Source organism: Lagenorhynchus albirostris, chromosome 2 (genome assembly GCF_949774975.1).
Source record: "Lagenorhynchus albirostris chromosome 2, mLagAlb1.1, whole genome shotgun sequence".
Classification (NCBI taxonomy): Eukaryota; Metazoa; Chordata; class Mammalia; order Artiodactyla; family Delphinidae; genus Lagenorhynchus; species Lagenorhynchus albirostris.
In genome coordinates, this window is record NC_083096.1 from 181,388,235 (window position 1) to 181,406,378 (window position 18,144).

Below are 18,144 nucleotides of genomic sequence, written 5' to 3' on the forward strand. Positions count from 1 at the left end.
CTTGGATGGCTCCCCTTCTCATTCAGTAAAATCAAAGACCTTCCCACGCCCTATAAGGCCCCGCGGGATCTCGCTGCTGACCGCCTCATCTGCTCCTGTCCACTGTGCTCACTCGATGCGACCATGGCGGCCTCCCTGCTTCTCTTTTGCTATTGCCAAGCCCTCATCTACCCTGGGGCCTCTGCCTTTGCTGTTCCCTCTGCTTGGAATACTCTTAGCCCAGATATCTACATGCATCAATGTGTCACTTCCTTCAAATCACCTTAGGAGAGACACCTGCTCCAGCCACGCCAGCCAAAGCAGCACGCGCACGCACACCAACATCCAGGGACCCTTAAAACGGTTTACCTTGCTTCGCTGTTCTGCGTCACACTCACTGTCATATGATGTTTCTTTATGATATGTATTTAGGTAGAAATAAACTGATCAGGCAGTTTTTTAACAGGGAGACAAAATAGCGTAGTGTTTAAGAGCATGAAATCTGGAGGCAGATTACCTGGGTTGGAATGCCAACAGCACCATGTACTAGCTGTGTGACACTGAGCGAGTTATTTTCACCTCTGTGCCTCAGTTTCCTCCTCTGTGAAATGGGGACAACAGCAGCCCCTACCTCCTCAGTGTTCTGAGCGCTGATGAGGTAATAAATGTAACTGGCACATGTAATCACTCGGTTAGTGTTACTTGCTTTTTGCTTATCGTTTACTGACCCTTCCCAGAAAATAGGCTCTTTGTGACAGAAATGGCCTTGATTTGTTCACTGCTCTACTCCGGGCACCTAGGACAGTGCCTGGTACTAGGCTTTCCATAAATACTTACTGAACGAATGTATAAACCTTTGAATTTAAGTCCCTCTCAGAGAGGGCAGAACCCTCCCCCACCCCCAGCACCACACTGATACCAGGAAGGGCAAAGCTTTCTTAAAACCCACCGCAGAAAGAGAAATAAAAACCCTACTATTCCAGGTATGTTTGCTGATGTTTCTCTCTGTGGAGAAACCTTGAAGTGAGCCATAACCGTCGTGCTCCGAGGAGCACCAGCGTCACTTCGTAAGGGGCCTTCTACGATCTCAAACTGTGCTGCAGCCTCAGAGGTCACGTGCTCAGGTCTCTAACCAGATTGGAGAAGAAACAGATTCCATAGTCAGGTTCAAATTCCGCATGCAAAATGCCAACCCAGTAGCACAGTTCTGTACAGGCCTGACCAAATTTCCTGGATACAAGCACAAAAGACTGCTTACTCAAAGTAGCCGACATTTAATTGACGTCTAAAAACAAAGAACATCTCGTCAAATAAAAGTCTTTCCCGAGCAAAAAGGTGGTGAAAACATTTCCATCCACCCGTCATACACACTCAGTCACTCACAACCATCACAGTACTATGGATTCGGCCACTCTCCTAAGAGGACTGAGGTTTGATTTATAAATGGTATTAACATGAGCTAAAGTACTTCCGAGTTCTACCGTTCTGGGGACGAGTCTTTAATGTGAAGATACTGATACATATCCTGGTGTCACACGGGCTCTTCTTCCAGTGAGAACCCCCTACTTCCTTTAAAAGAAACAGGAACGATAGGGTCACACACCATTAAGCAAAGCAGACAACTGCCCTCCTGACCCTCTAAGATGTTTCCCTGTGAAATAAGGAACATCTTCAGTATTGGTTCTACCAAGTGGGAAACAAATGAGTGAGATGTAGGTGGTAAAAACACACCTATAGGGCTTCCCTGGTGGCACAGTGGTTAAGAATCCGCCTGCCAATGCAGGGGACACGGGTTTGAGCCCTGGTCCGGGAAGATCCCACATGCCGTGGAGCAACTAAGCCCGTGTGCCACAACTACTGAGCCTGCGCTCTAGAGCCCGTGAGCCACAACTACCGAAGCCTGCAATCCACAACTACTGAAGCCCACGCACCTAGAGCCCATGCTCCGCAACAAGAGAAGCCACCGCGATGAGAAGCCCGCACGCCGCAACGAAGAGTAACCCCGCTCGCCGCAACTAGAGAAAGCCCGCGCGCAGCAACAAAGACCCAACACAGCCAAAAATAAATAAATAAAATAAATTTTAAAAAAAAAACACCTATATCCCTTAGTAGAGAGTGCAGGTGTGTAAGTGCCTCCCTGTGCTGAATGCCAGAAAACCCTGTGCCTGGATAAGTAAAAGACTATGAGGAAGGGTAACAAATTGGGGGTCAAGGAGGGGATGAACCCCAAGAGGTCAAAGTGAGCTGCCTGACCCCTGCCTGCACGGCTCTGGCCTCCTGCTGACAGGGACATAGCGGAGCAAATGGCCAGGGCCACTGGGGGCAGGTTTTTTCCCAGAAATGATAAGACCTGCGATCTGTCTTTTCCTGGTATCCCAGTGATGGTTTCGTTTTTTCATTCCGCAGCTGGCTGGTCACTCAGGTCACCGTGACACAGCACAGAGGACACACATGAGGCAGGCAGCACCCGCCCCATCTCAGTCCTGCACTGCTACACGGGGGCAAGAACCTGAAAAGTCAGGATGATGGCGCGCTAATTTAATACTGTATTTAGCTGATGATCCTAAATAACACTTTGTCAGCTTTTGTGATCTAGCACGAAACCACATGCCTTGTGATATACCAGCTGGGCTCTGGTAATGCCCTTGACTTGAGGCTTAAAAGCTTTGGCTGGGACAGAACTTTGATGTATTGAATTTCCATTTCAAACTGCGATGATTATCCCTGGCTTTGGCATCGCACAGAGTGCTACCAAAATTAGATTATGGCTAGTTAATAAGACTCTCTCTCCCCTCTGGTCCACTTCTGGGAGCGCCGCTGCTACCCTCTGCTTTGCTTGTTTGCAAGATCAAAAAGCCATGGCTGTCTAGTTTACAGGATGCGGGGATAAGAACCATCTGCCTGGTCTGGTGTTTCTTTAATTAAAACTTTAATTACAGATGTATCTCTGCACAGATACGTGAAGTCTATCAGCTCCTGTTCTTAATCACCTGTGCTAATGACAGCTGAGAGGAGAGTGAACGTTTGCTGGGTGTCTCCTACGTGCCAGCACTTGTGCCACATGCCGTAAAACACGCCAGAGCAGGTACGAGAAACGCAGAGTCAAACGGCCGCCAACAACTTGCCAGCCTCCCTGCCAGTCCTCTTCCCATTGCTACGGAAGAAGGAGAAATGTCCTTCGGGCTTCTCCCAGGGGAAAACGAGGGGCGGAGAGGGGTGAAATACTCCAAAGGATCAGTAAGAAGAGAGAGGAGAACTCGGCACCACAGGCTGACTAATATCCACGTTCTGTGCGGGCACATGTGTCTATCACACGGTATATTTCTGAACCCACCTAGAGACACGTGTGGAAAGTGGAAAGTCTGGTCTAAATCCTGTGATTCGGAGGCATGTCACCTGGTGCCACAGTAACCAGGGCCACGGTTTCCCAGGGAGATGGCACCCACAAACGAGCACAAACAGGAGATGCTTCCCCTTCGCTCCTGACTGAGCAATGATCCTGCTGCCGCCTTGGCCTTCAGTCGCCCCCCTGCTGGCGAGGGCAGATTTTCACTGAAGAATGACAAAAAATAACTTTTCACACTTGGACCATGTTTCTTGGTCTCCTACCGCCTCCAGAGGGGTTAAACGCCATCAGAACTGCCCCCCAAGGGGCCTGCTCAGCGCAGGGGCCCCTCCTACCCACCAGCCTACCCATCAGGGCCGGGTATTTCTCCGTCATCTCCCGAGGCACACAGGTCACCGTGCACGGCCACAGGGCACCCACATGCCCCGGCGGTGGCTCTGCTCCCCTCCCCGGGCAGCAAGTCTGGACTGGCTGAGGACCTCCGGGAAGGGCTCCCCCTCTCAGGAATGGCTCCTCGTCACCAAAATGGGGGGCCTGACCCATGACCTCAGACCTTCAGCAGCAAATACACTAAAAGCCGGATGCCAGTGCCTCTAGAGGGGTCAAGTCCATCGTCGGCCAGCACTCTGTCCTAGTTAGTGACGGCGTTTCTCAAACTGTCATGCCAGATTATCTGAATTTTCAAGATAAAGCACCCAACTTAAGGTTGATGATCACAAACAAAATCTGACAACTTTCAAGGTGACTCAGGGTAGCGCCTTCACCTCCGAAAGATCCCAGGACATACCGAGACGCGTCAACTGCTAGGAACACCTGCGATGTGCCCGGCCCCTTGCAGGATTTCAAGTATTTACAGTCTGATGACAGATACACTCAGAAGCATCTGGCAGACGATGGAGAAAAAGAGAAACAGAGGAAAGATAAGACAGGGAAGGGTTGGGGAGGAGAGGGAAGGAGGGTTGTAAAAAATAAATGCACGCAAGTAGGGCAGAGAAAAGAAAGTGAAAAGGCGAAGGAGAAAGGAGATAGCCCACTGCTTCATTTCGCCCCATGAGCGATCTCAAACCTGGTTTTTGTGATGGTCAGATGCCCACTTCCAGAAGACTACATCCCACCGAAAGGACAGCTGGGACTCTTCCCACAAAATGGCTGCTGGTTGCTGGTGAGTGCACCACCACACTGGCCCACAAAGGCCCACTGTAGCTTACAATGCAGCTAACTATAGAATTAACGGCACTGGCCCGTGTTCTGGATTAGTGATAGCTTTTCCTTACTTACGAGTAACATAAACATCCTGCATCTTTGTGCTCTGATCGATGGTTCTCTGCTAGAACAGGCAGCTCAGAGTCTGGGATGGGGCCAGTGCTCCACATTTTAAAGCTGTACAAGGGATCCCGGACGTGCAGCCAAGAGCAAGGAAGCCGCTGCTACGCAGCCCCTCCAGGCGCCACGCGAACGGCGGGGCCTTCCTAGTGATGCGGGTGGTGGGGTGCTGGAGGCCTCACTAAGTAAGTCTGGGGCACTGACGGCTGAGGGACACAAATGCATGCAGAGGAGGCCCCTGCAACCAAATGGCAGGATCTCCTGTCAGGGGTGCAGCCAGGTTTGCCGGCAAGCACAAGGCAGCAGGTACCAGAAGGGCAGCTCCTGGATTCAAGTCCCAGTTTTGCAACCTACTAGGGGTGTGACCCTGCACGAGTTTATTTAACCGACCTGAGTGTCGGTGTTCTCAGGTGCAAAACAGGGTTAACAAACACCACCGACCTCATAGATAAATGTATATAATTATGTGGAAACGCTTGGGAAAATGTGACACACAGCGGTCACTTTCTTCCCCCTTATTCTACTGAGGATGAAGCAGTGAAGCCTCCTACAGCAAGGTAAAAATCTCTCAACACATAAATGCTTTCTGACTCTGTGAAAGCTCACTAGACAGCTGACTGAAGCTGAGAGAATGAGTAAGTGCTGACTAAGTAAAGGATGGGGTCTCTCCCACGGGTCTTTCCTGTGCCTCCATAGCCAAAAATAGCTAAAACAAAAGAACCTATCAACAAAGGGCCAATAAGCTCTTAATTATCTAAACTTTTCTTCCTAAAAGGTTAGGAGCCCAGATTTAACTTGCAGCACCTGAACTTACATTGTTTGAGAGGTGCCTGATTCCCATAAACTATCCAGTGCCTCTTCCTGTAAGCATGCCTGGGCCTCCAAGACAATAGCAGAATACTAACAGGGACACTCTTTCAAGTTTAGTTTTCTGCAAGGTGTAGAAAATTCCATTTCATGAAATTCCACTTCATGGGAGCTCCCACGCTGCCTGGGTTTCTCCTGGCGCGCAGGATCGGGCCCAGATGCCACGGCCACGGCCACACTGCCTGCCGGCCGCTGTTCTAAGTACACACTTCACATGCTGCAGCTCACCTAGGACTCTTCATGACGCTCTGAGCAGGTACTGTTATTATCAACCCCACTTTAAAGAGGAGGAAGCTGCGGCAGAGGGGTTAGCTAACTGTCTCGATCCGACCACCTGCAAAGGGCCGAGGTGGGATGCGACGCGAGGCAGCCTGGCCCCAGCGCCCACGCTCCCGGCCGCTCCCCAGAGGATGCACTACAGCAGCCTCTCAGCATGAAGACTGCCGCTGCTGAGCGCACAGCCCTCGCATGAGGTTTACTTTCAAAGGCACCTTTCTTCTGGGTTCCCAGGGTGTCCATCACGCATTTTCATTTATCCTGCCAACAACCCTAAAAAGCAAGCAGGAGACGTACAATATCTACGTTTCACACAGGATAAAACGGAAGTCGAATCAGTGAAATGTTCCACACATTCCTGTACGTTAAGTGGAACAACTGATTTCACTGTTTTCAACCCTAACGTGGAAGTCTTTTGAAGTCTTGCTATTTGAGTTTCTGAGTTTTGTGTGTCGCTACCTCACAAGATACCCCTGGCACATCCAGAGACCCGGCTGGTCCAAAGCAGGTTTTCTGACTCTCAGTCTAGCGTTTTCTCACTGAATCATGCTCACAGAAACTACATCCGTGTGGCTTACAACTCACCAGAATTCCTAAATACTAACCAAATAAGCACTGCTCACTGAAAATAGGTAACGAATGTGTCCATATACCAGCTCTCTTCGACGTAACTGCAAAATAAAATTATCACAATAAAAACATTTCTCTTGGGTGCCTATTAACGTCTCCTTAGCTCCTACTGGACTTATGAATAAAGTATTTGACTGTCTCTAGAGGACCTAGGAGCCTTCAGGGAGATGTCAAGAGGCCCTGATTCTGTCAACAGGGAGCTTGTGACTCTCATCAGCTAGCTCCCCCTCAGGGGTCGGGCAGGTATAGGGCTGCTTAAGCAAGAGGAGTGCAGAAGACTGCCACTCACAGCCCCTTTCAGCCCTGCGACGCCTGTTCAATAAACTCCAAGCTACACATTCTTCTTCTGGTGCTAGAAGGATACGGAATACATTCCTATGCAACTCTGAAAGCATTATCATAAAAAAAAAAAAAAATCACCTTAAAATGCAAGGGATAAATAAATGCTCCTAGCTTCTGGAACATTCATTCCATGTGCTTTCTGGCTTTGTAATCATGGAATGTTTTACCTACTCATACTTCTCAGCTCTGATATTTTGCAATTCTGTGAAAAGATACCCAACAGGCCAAAGGCAATTTCCCAGGGATGTAAGTGTAACAGACAAAGACGAGCTAGTAAGCCTGAAGAAGTGTTCCTAAGAGTTCCAATCTCCACTGAGCAGCTCACTACTGCTAATTTTAATTTGTGGTTCTAATGAATGACATAAACTTTTATAGGTATCAACAAAGCTCAGAGAGGACTTAAATCCATTTCAGTGCTCGTTTAGCAGCTTCAGCTGTGTGCAATTAAAGCATCAGCATTAAATGTTGGAGAATAAAATAATGAGACACTTAAAAAATAATCTGTGCTTCAGCAGGCCATGCTAGGAGATTTCACATGATTTTTTTTTTTTTAAAGAACATGAATTCTCAGGAATATCTTGTCAGTTCCAAGAATTAACTCAAGTTTCATTTTTTAGATTTCAGTTTTTTTGCGTTTGAATAAGAATTTTTTGAAAAGTGGAATACAATTAAAAATGCATTGTCTGAAAAACAGTCATGAAACAGCATATGGCATAAAGCAATCTGGTATATGGACCATCACAGCTGACTGACCAGGTTTCAGCAGAGACAAAAGGCCACTTTTGATCAGGTTAAAAATGTTGCTCGTTCTTAACTTATACCTCAAATAAAGAATAAAATACTGAAGGAGGGGGAAAGGTGAATTTTGGAAATGAGACAACTTTCTTATCTTCCAGTCCGTACGTGGAATTAAAGGGCTAAACTTTTCCTCCCACAAACACTTGAAAATATAAAACATAATGTGAGGTTGTAGAATGTGGCAGCTGAGACCAGTAAGTTCAAGTTGCCACTATTTCTGAAAGATGAGTTAATCTGCAAAGGAAGGGGTGTGTGGTGGTGGTGAGGGGGTGTGTGTGAGAAGGGGCGGGGCAGGGGCATGGGGGGGGCGGGGGGGCTCTGGGTGTCCGCTGTGTATGCAAGTTATGTGTGAACACCAAGTTCATTTGGCTACTGCAAAACATGAATAGAAGAGGAAATATACTGCATGGGGAAATGCACTCATTAAACTTAAATTTTAAAAGGATGAAAACACAGATTACACTTTATTTTTAAAACTGAAATGAATTTTAATACAGAAAATGAAGACAGCATTTTGCAAATTTATCGCTCAAAGGGGTATCTCTATTTGAGGAAATCAGCGTGTTACACTTTGAGAGATGAAATGTTACAGCTTGTACACCAAAATCAAAAAATGAAATTAAATTAAAAAATGAAATGGTTACCAAGGTAATGCAGGTCAGGGGATCAAAGGTGAAGGGTCACACATTATTAAAAAGAAATCCAAAAGGACGGCTGCATCATGATCTCTGCAAAACAAAGGAGCTCCAGTAAGTAAAACTAATATCTCCGAGAATTTAAAATCAAGTTCTTGAAAAGAAGACTCCCCTGTAATTGAACACAGTCATTCCTGATTCCGTGTAGAGCCATTTTTATTTAGGTACAACACCAAATTTTAATTACCTTTTTGTAAAAATTTAACCATTCAATCATATTAAAACCCCAAATATCCCCCATTATAAGTGACTAAGAAGTGCTGACAATTCCACTGGACCCCACACCCTGTTTTCTGGAAATGACAGTGTTTGTTAAGTTGCCAACATATCAGAAATCTAATTTGGTCACAGCGTGGTGAGTTTTTTTCCTCTCCTCAAGGAATGAGTTCCAAAATTGAGTTTTTGCAAATTTGTTTCATTTGAAGTAGCTGCATAAAATTTCCATTATTGGAACATTTAGTATAACAATGTTCTAGAAGACAGCAATAAAGTGATACATGATAAAATAAACTGTGTACATCTATTAAGATCTGTTCTCACATTCAACTCCCACTGCGGGACGGGGTTGGTGCGGGGGGGGGGGGGGGACGACATTTTAAGCAAAATAACTTGCTGTCTCCACTGGAATTACACAGAATTAATAGAAGCTTGACATCAGCAATATCTTAACAACAGAAAAAGAGTATATGACAGTTTAGGCCTCAATTTCCTGTTATTATTTACTCATCTCCCTCATTAACAAACCAAAAAGGACATTAATAAACCTTAAAAGGACAGAAAGGGCTAAGGTTTTGTTTTGCATCATGTGGCCACCACGGATATCATGACAAACATACTTATTAACTTTGCGGCAACAGCAAGCATAACGATTAGGAGTTACAGTAAATAATTTCCATATTCCTTTCACTAGTAAATAAAATGACTACTATTAGTGATCTTTAGTCTCATCTCTGAAACTAAACTTGAGCAGGCTACACTGTCCTGATTTCAGGATCCAAATTCCTTACTTGTTGCTGGACAGGCAACAATAGAAATAACGCCTCTCCATCTACGAGGGTAAACGAGAGCACCACTAGCCAAAAAGAACTGTAAGTACCATTCGTTCTTCCAGTCTCCTAGCTTAGTTTCAATCTTACAATATCTAACATTTGAGTTCACCCTGATAAAATCAAATTCCCCAAATACTTCCATATTAAAATATAGACAACTGCCCCAAAGGATTTTATTAAGAGGAACATAATACTCTTTCTGGTGGCTTAGAGCAATCAATAAATAAACTCTATAAAGATTTTGTTCCCCCGATTAGGTTTTGTTAAAAAATAACTTGCAGAGCTTCATGCACTAGACACAAGTGTGTTAGCGCCTCAAGGCCACATTTCTAAAAAACGACTTTCTTTTTAAGTTCCAGAGCTACTCAAAAGTAAACTAGCATTTCATTTATCTGGGATGCTCATCTCATGTAAAGTCTGTCACATACGTATTTGTTGCTGGGAGGCATGCAAGCAATTTTGAACACTATAGAAGGAATCGATACCCCATCAAAACAAGGCATATGTTGTTTTAGTAACTGTTATTCAGACCACTTTAGCACGTTTGTAAGAAAACGCAAGAAGCCAGCAAGTATACCATTAGCCAAGTTTTGTTTTATTAAAATATTTCCTATTAAAAATGAGAAAAAGTATATTCAGATCAAATATATGTACCCCTTCATTATCAAAACACATGTATTTATTAAAAAACTTCTGGACAACAAGAGGAGAATACTTATAGATGCTTCTCGAAATTCTAAATCATTTCTAAAATTCACCGACTCAGAAAAAAAATGTGTTAGCCCAAATTTTCTACTAGCTTAAGCCCTGCCAAAAGTTGCACACACCAGCCTATGCCAACATGATGTGATCCCCAAATAGAAGGAACTGCTCTTTGAGGACCTGAAAGCATTACAACCAACGAAATTCCCACAAATAATTTCACGGAAATGAATATAATCTAAGTAATAAACACAAAACAAACAGAACACTCCCCACCTAGGCACTTAGAAGTTCCAACAATTTGAATAAATTTGTGCCAGTAATGGTAACATTTTAGGTGATTTAAGAAAATCTGTAATATGAAGGATTTCAGCTAATGTTTTCAAATGTGTTTGCTATTTGGGGTGGAAGAAGGGAAGGGCTACCAGGAAGGAGTTTACCACGTCCCTACTATTCAAGGATCCTAGAATATAATTTAATAAGTAATAAGAGGGCTAGAAACAGCCAGGGGCCAGCACAACCGGGGAGCACGGATTCAGCCGCAACAACAAAGAGCTGAGGCCAGAGCCCCTTCGTGGAGGCAGGTATCTGGGACACACATCCTTCTTCCCACAGAAACAGTCTGACACCTGCCTACTTAACCGGAAGTCTGTTGAAGCAACAGTTCTGCTCCAAATTCTAGAGGCTATGGGACCTGAGGAGCTTTTTGCTTTTTCCCGAAGGGCTGGCCCAAGCTGAAATGTAGGAAACAGAACATTCTACTAGCCCCATTCCTGGGCCCCAGACAGAGTGCCTCAAGGACTACGAATGAACGGGATTCATACATACCAATACATGCAAAGATTCAGGGTGTAGGCGGAGGGGGGTTCTTTAACCCAAAACAAATCCTAAGTGGCAGAACTAGCACTTTTACATCAAGGGGTAGAGAAGGAGAGTCCTCTTCAAATGACAAGCAGTAACTGAACTAAACAGGGAATGCTCAAAAACCCTACTAACTCCTAAAACCTTAGGAGCATAACTAGTATACCCTACCCTCAAGCTAAAACCGGAAAGAAAACTGTACCACAGCACTGGTGAGTTATGTTACTGAAATAAGAGACACACCAAGTTTCACTTTCACAAGACCAACAAGTCACTGGAGTTCTAGCAAAGAAGACTTTGCCAGGGAAATTCTCACCCATATTATGCTCTCACTTCCTGACAACTTTTTGTAGGGATATGTTTTCCAACATGCTCAATTTGTACTCTAAGTTGTGGGGGGGTTGTTTTTTGCGCTTTTTGCTTTGGTTTGGTGTTTTTTGTTTATGGTTGTTGGTTTTTGGGTTTGGGGTTTTTTTTATTTTGGGCCAAGGACCAGCCAGCATTTATAAGCAAAGAGAATTGGTTCATTTCTCAACTAAGCAGACATAGAACAAAGAACGTCATTTCTAATACGGTTAAATCATGACAGAAATGCTGCCATTCTCACCTCAAGCAAATTACTTTCAAAACACATAGAAGAACCAGAAAGAAATAAAAAATAAAGAGCCAAGAAAATTCAGAGAGTCAGAGAAGCTACGAGACAGCTGAAGAAACCCATTAAAATAGTCCTATATATTTTACTAATTCTTTACAAAATGGCTATTAACTCAACAATATAATGCTCTCTGCAGCAGAAACTAATCTCATCAAGTGTATTCAGAGAGTAAAGGGAGAAATGTCCAGCCAAAAGTTTATTATAGTGATGAGGCAGAAAAAAATTTTAATCTATAAACATAAATAAATAAATCACCAAAACGTCACTCAATAAAACAGGTAATTCACTAGAATAAAATGCACTTGAGCTAAGTATATCCTTCTGTTAAGTGGGGACTATATTTCTTTTACCCTTTCATGTTAGAATTTGTTAGTTTCTTCAGCATATTAGAAATACTGCCTGGCTGAAAAACCAAGAAAATAAAAGCATTTGGTCTCCATGTTTGTGGCTCCTCCAAGTGGGGCCCAGGGCAGCACAGCCAGCAAGAGGTACCCCGTCCCTGACTCCCTTCCCACAACAGACACCATCTCTACCATTTTTTTCAACCTTTCTGAAAATATATTTCCTCTGTCAAGCTTCTCAAAGATAGTCTGTTCTAAAATATGTGCCTGTTTCTCAAAACATTTTATAAATGATACAGCAACATACACCTACAATCAATCATCATATTATTTCCACCACAATCCTCAAAAAGAAAACAAAAGCTAAAACTACAAGTTAAATACCTTTCTACCTAGGACTTTATCCTCAACAATATAATTTTTTCCCTAATAGCTTCAAAGATTTCACAAAAGGAGAAAGCAAGTGGGAGGAAGGGGCTGCCATGAGCACAAGGGAACTCTTAAGAGTGATGGATACACTCATTCTGGTGGAATGGTGATGGCCATGGGGTGTGTGCATGTGCACACTTCTCAAAAGTATGTGCAATTTATTATACGCCAATTATACCTCAAAAAAGCTATTTAAGAATGGGGTCAGAGACTGAAAAACTCTAAATTCACCAAGCATTGGGCAGAGTACTCAAGCACTGTGTAGAAGGCCTCAGGAGTGGAGAAAAAATTAGCCTTAGACTGAGCACTACTGCAGACCCACCTAACAAAGCAAAACCTTAAAGGTTCAAACTGCTTAAAAGTAACTTAGTTGCATCCCAGAACAAAGTTCAAGAAGAATTAAAGGGTCCTGCTCTCTTAAATCTTGTCTGTCAATCTCCCACCTTTTAATCAGATATGGTTGGGTTTTAGTGAACCATCCTACTGTTTTCTATTTATTTCCTGTGTTCTTTGTTCCTTTGCTCTTCCCTTCTGCCTTCTTTTGGATTAATCAAGTATTTTTAGTTTAAAAAAAATTTTTTAAAGAATGGGGGGCGGTCAAAAGGCAGGGACTTTGCCCTCTCCCTGCACACCTTAAACCACACAGCCATGCTGTGGCCACCATGCAGAAGAAGCCAAGAGTCACAGGGGAGACAGTGGGAGCCACCTTCCAAGCCACCGAGCCAACCAATTCTGGAACCACCTGGTTCTGGTCTTCTTAGGTGAAATAATAAAAGTAATCTCACTGTTTAAAATAAATGCATATAGCACAGGGAGATCAGCTCAGTGCTTTGTGACGACCTAGAGGGGTGGGAGGGAGGCTCAAGAGGGAGGGGATATGGGGATATATGTATGCATACAGCTGATTCACTGTTGTACAGCAGAAAGTGACACAACATTGTAAAGCAATTATACTCCAATAAAGCTGTATAGATAAAAATAAATAAATAAAAACTGGGCAAAGAAACTGGAAAAAAAATTTTTAAGTGTGTATGTATATATATTTTTTAAAAATTTAATAAAATAAAATAAATGCATAAATACATAAATATTATAAATTTAAAACGTTTGATACTGATTACTAGCTTTCATATTAGCCGCAAACCTGAAATTACCATAGTTTCTAAACTGAAAATCAAGGCACAGTATGACAGTTTCTCTAAGAGACTTGAAAAATCAGCTTTAGACACACTCCTAGCTTTGCAAATGATATGCAAATTCACCAAATATTCTTAAATTTCTTCCTCAGATTTAGCATTTATATTATGTCAACTCTACCACAACTGAGACCCGTTCCTTTCAGGTACTATCCCCACTAGGGAAAAAAAATAATACAATACATGCCAAATTTCCCCAAACACAAATTTATAAGAAATAAAACAAAAGCGAAACAGACCCACCCACTGCTGACTTTATTTCTACATGACCTGTTTTTAAGTTTACTAACCTACAACGCAGTGCTTACTTTAATTGCTCTACTGGCTTCCTACAGTGACAGTCAGAACGATTAGACTCCAACATTTCCCACTTCCTCTAGTCATTGATTCTCAAGCTTCAGATGAATAAGAATCCCCTATTTAAACCAAGTCATTTGTAAAAATAGTTCTCAAGTCCTTCCCCTAAGAGATTACAGTTTAGTACATCAAAAGAGGAGCTAAACAATCTGCATTAGTAAAACCCCAGGTGAGTCTGACTAGAACAGTCCACAATCCTCACTTTAAGAAAAACTGCCCAGGACTTCCCTGGTGGCACAGTGGTTAAGAATCCACCTGCCAATGCAGAGGACACGGGTTCAAGCTCTGGTCCAGGAAGATCCCACATGCCACGGAGCAACTAAGCCCATGCACCACAACTACTGAGCCTGTGCTCTAGAACCCACGAGCTACAACTACTGAGCCCACACACCACAACTACTTAAGCCCACACGCCTAGAACCCTCGAGCCACAACTACTGAAGCCCGCGCCTAGAGCCCATGCTCCGCAACAAGAGAAGCCACCGCAATGAGAAGCCCGCGCACCACAACAAAGAGTAGCCCCCCTCACCACAACTAGAGAAAGCCTGTGCGCAGCAATGAAGACCCAAAGCAGCCAAAAATAATTTTATTTATTTACAAAAATATTTAATGTTTTATTTATTTATTTACTTTAAAGAAGAGAAAAGAAAAACTGCCCAGGTGGGTCCACCCCATCCTCCAGTCTCCACACACACCCGCCTCCTGCAGACATCCAGGCACAGATGTCAGAACTGCCAAAGGGTAAAGAAACAAATTCCAGCTGCTATCAGCTTAAGGTGGCCCTTAAGTTTTTAAATGCCAATGGATGCCTCAAAAGTCTCTAAAACCCCAAAGAATAAAGCTATACTGAAAGATAGGGTAGCTATATAAGATACAGGGAGTTCTTTTCCAATCAGAACCAATTCTAGGTTCCAGTAATAGCTCTACCACTTACTACTTCTATCACCTTGGACAAATTATTTAGTTTTTTTAACTAAGTCACATTTTCTTCATTTATAACATGAAGATAACAACACCCCTACCTTATAGGGTTGCTATGAGTATTAATGAAAATAAGTAATATAAACTGAGTAGCATGGTGCTTAGGACTTAAAAAGCAATAAACATAAAGATGTGGCAAATATATACAATGGAATATTACTCAGCCATAAAAACAAACGAAATTGAGTTATCTGTAGTGAGGTGGATGGACCTAGAGTCTGTCACACAGAGTGAAGTAAGTCAGAAAGAGAAAGACAAATACCGTATGCTAACACATATATATGGAATCTAAAAAAAAAAAAGAAAGAAAAAATGGTTCTGATGAACCTAGGGGCAGGACAGGAATAAAGACGCAGATGTAAAGAATGGAACTGAGGACGTGGGGAGGAGGAAGGGACGAAGTGAGAGAGTGGCACTGACATATACACACTACCAAATGTAAAATAGATAGCTAGTGGGAAGCAGCCGCCTAGCACAGGGAGATCAGCTTGGTGCTTTGTGACCACCTAGAGGGGTGGGATAGGGAGGGTGGGAGGGAGACACAAGAGGGAGGGGATGTGGGGATATATGTATACATATAGCTGATTCACTTTGCTATACAGCAGCAACTAACACAACAATGTAAAGCAATTTACTCCAATAAAGATGTTTTTTAAAAAAAAGCAATAAACACTGGCTCTGTGATTACTATTATGATGCTGATCATCTTGCATTCTTTTGCTTATCTGATTCTTTCCAAGGTTTACAAGAGGGATACTGCTATCCCCATTTTTTCAGATGAGCAACGGTTAAGGTTCAAGACATAAATCTTAAAAATGTCAGAGCTAGAATTGAAACTCCATCTGTCCAGGTCTGTCCTACTCCAAGGCTCTGGCCCTGACAGGTATGGAAGGTGTTCCGCCAACCCTGACAGCCTCCCATGTCCATGCTCTGCACAGGGCTCTGCACACTGAGGTTCCCAATCATGTTTGGGGAATAAGGCAATGAATGAATAGTAAGGTCCTCAGGGGCAGCAGAGGGGAATGTACTCTTCTACATACACTACCGTACCTATCCCACCGCCCCTTACACAATGAATTTAGAAGGATACATGTGGGACTTCAATCAGGGGAACCACAGATATAAATTCAAGAACTTGCACACAAAAAAAGGAAGAGTAATGATTTTCCACTCTGCAGTTCTACTCACTAATTTAACTTAAAGACAAACTCATTCGTTCAACAAATGTATATTGAGCACCTAACCATGGGGCAGGCTCGGTTACCAGGTGCCCGGGACGTGTGATGAACAGCAGAGAAGACGTCCCAGCTTTGTCTATCTTAGCCACTGAGGCGAGGATTCAGACACAGAACAAGTCATTTCAAGCACCATGAGCAGAGTGCAGGATGCTACGGAAATACACAGTAAGGGTACCTCATCAATTCTGCTAGGGGGGTCAGGCAATTTTCCCTGGGGAAATAATGTTTAGCTGAGATCTGGAAGATGACATGGTGGAGAGGGACCATATTCTAAGAAGAAGAAAAAACGACACGTAAAAGGCAACGTGGGAGGAAGAACATGAGTGTAGAAGGAACTCGGGGGGAGAACAGAGAACAAGGGGAGAGAGGCCAGGCAGGAGGCCGGAGGGGTGACAGACAAGATTACACAGGCCTTGAGGACCATGTTGAGAAGTTGGACGGTATCTTAAGTATACGATGGAAAATTATTCAAGGGATTGAGAAATGGGGTACCATAATCCAACTGGCATTTTTAAAAAACCACTCTGGCATCTGGGTGGAGACTGGGTTGGGAGGGGGCAAGGGTGCAAGTAGGGACAGGGGCCAGGAGATCTCTAGAAGCCGTCTGGGCACAGGTAATTGTGGCCTGGACTGGAGAGGTGGCTGTAAAGAGTGATTTAGACTGGAAATTTATTTGGAAATAGAGCTAGTAGTCTTGGATTCAATACATAAAAGATGAAGGAGGTGTCAAAAATGACCTCAGAGGAGCGACAGCGATGCAAGATGGCAGCCACCACAGGCTCGGACAATTTATGAAAACCGAATATACAGCCTTAAAATAGAATGTGGACCTAAATACCCAGAAGCACCCCCCTGTGTAAGATCTGTAACAAAAATTAGTATGAATGGAGTTAATAGTTCTAACGGAGTGGTGATATCAGTGCTAGCATACCAAGAGCCATACCAGTGCTAGCATAATGGCAGAATTCATATAGCCTCAAAGTTGTCCTGCAAGAGCTTCGGCTCCTAATGATGTCTAAAGAAAATATGAAACTCCCTCAGCCTCCTGATGGACAGTGTTACAGCAATTAATCGAAAAGAAAAACCACAGGCCCTCCCCTACCCCCCATTCGATTTAAGCAGTCTTCGTTTTCCACGGTAGTAAATTTTCTAGATACGTCCTGTAGACCTCAAAGTACTGAAAAGGAAGCTCCCATTCAAAGGCAGTTTATCTTAAGATACTGTAAATGATACTAACTTTTTGTCCATTTGAAATATATAAGTTGTGCTGTAACGAAAAAAGAAAAAATGACCTCTGAGAGGAAAAAAATAGTAACTCTAGATTGGAGAAAACTGATAAGCACTGCCTCAGCCAGGTGATGGAGGTTAAGAGCATCACAGTGAGAAGTCTTGTTGATAGCAGGCACCCCTGATAAGATGAGACGAGAAGGGCTCTGCACCTTCAAGGTCTTCCTTCCCAAAACCCATAATCCCAGCCTAATCACAAGCAAAACAGCATACGAACCCAAACTGAAGGACATCAACAAATACCTGATCTGTCAAGGTCACCAAAAACAAGGGAAGTCTGAGAAACTGTCACAGTCCAGAGGAGCCTGAGGACACATGATGACTAAATGTCAGGTGGCCTCCTGGAGCAGAAAAGGACATCAGGGGAAAACTAAGGAAATATGAAGAATGTGTGGAGTTTAGCTTATAATCCTATATCAGTACTGGTTACTGGCTGGGATGAACGTACCACCCTAATGTTATTAGGGGACACTGGGTGTGTGGTACACAGGAACTCTGTAATATTCTTGCAACTTTCCTGTAAATCTAAAACTACTCTAAATGTAAAAGTTTATCTTAAAACTGGCCCCCTGGTCTGACTTAAGCACCTGGGAGGTGCCCTTTATTGAGACAGGAGAGACAGACGGGAAGACCACAAGCTCATTTCAGACACATGAAACAGGACAAGATCCTGCACTGGAGGAATCAGATACCAGGTGGGCAGCTCTGGTGGGGCCCTCGGCAGAGAGAGCTGAGCTCAAAACAAATGCAGGAGCCCTCGGCAGGCTGAAACTATGGGAATGGGCAGGGTCA

General features: G+C 43.7%; 1 protein-coding gene and 1 pseudogene across 5 annotated transcripts in view; one reads left to right on the forward strand and one right to left on the reverse strand.

Moving 5' to 3' along the window:
- Positions 1-18,144, reverse strand: part of CAMTA1 (calmodulin binding transcription activator 1) — an 893,482-nt gene that overhangs the window by 795,966 nt on the left and 79,372 nt on the right. The window contains exon 4 of one of the 5 annotated variants that reach the window (XR_009539108.1): positions 8,206-8,289. The exons of 3 other annotated variants lie outside the window; for them this stretch is intronic. Coding sequence is in view for 1 of the 2 variants with exons in the window: in XM_060141566.1 (XP_059997549.1) it covers positions 8,281-8,289 (9 nt within the window). In the remaining variant the exon portion in view is untranslated. Of the gene's footprint in view, positions 1-8,006; positions 8,290-18,144 lie in introns of those variants that run through there. One more of the 5 variants, XM_060141566.1, reaches the window with a different exon arrangement.
- On the forward strand, positions 16,213-17,195 carry LOC132516483 (ubiquitin-conjugating enzyme E2 variant 1-like; annotated as a pseudogene).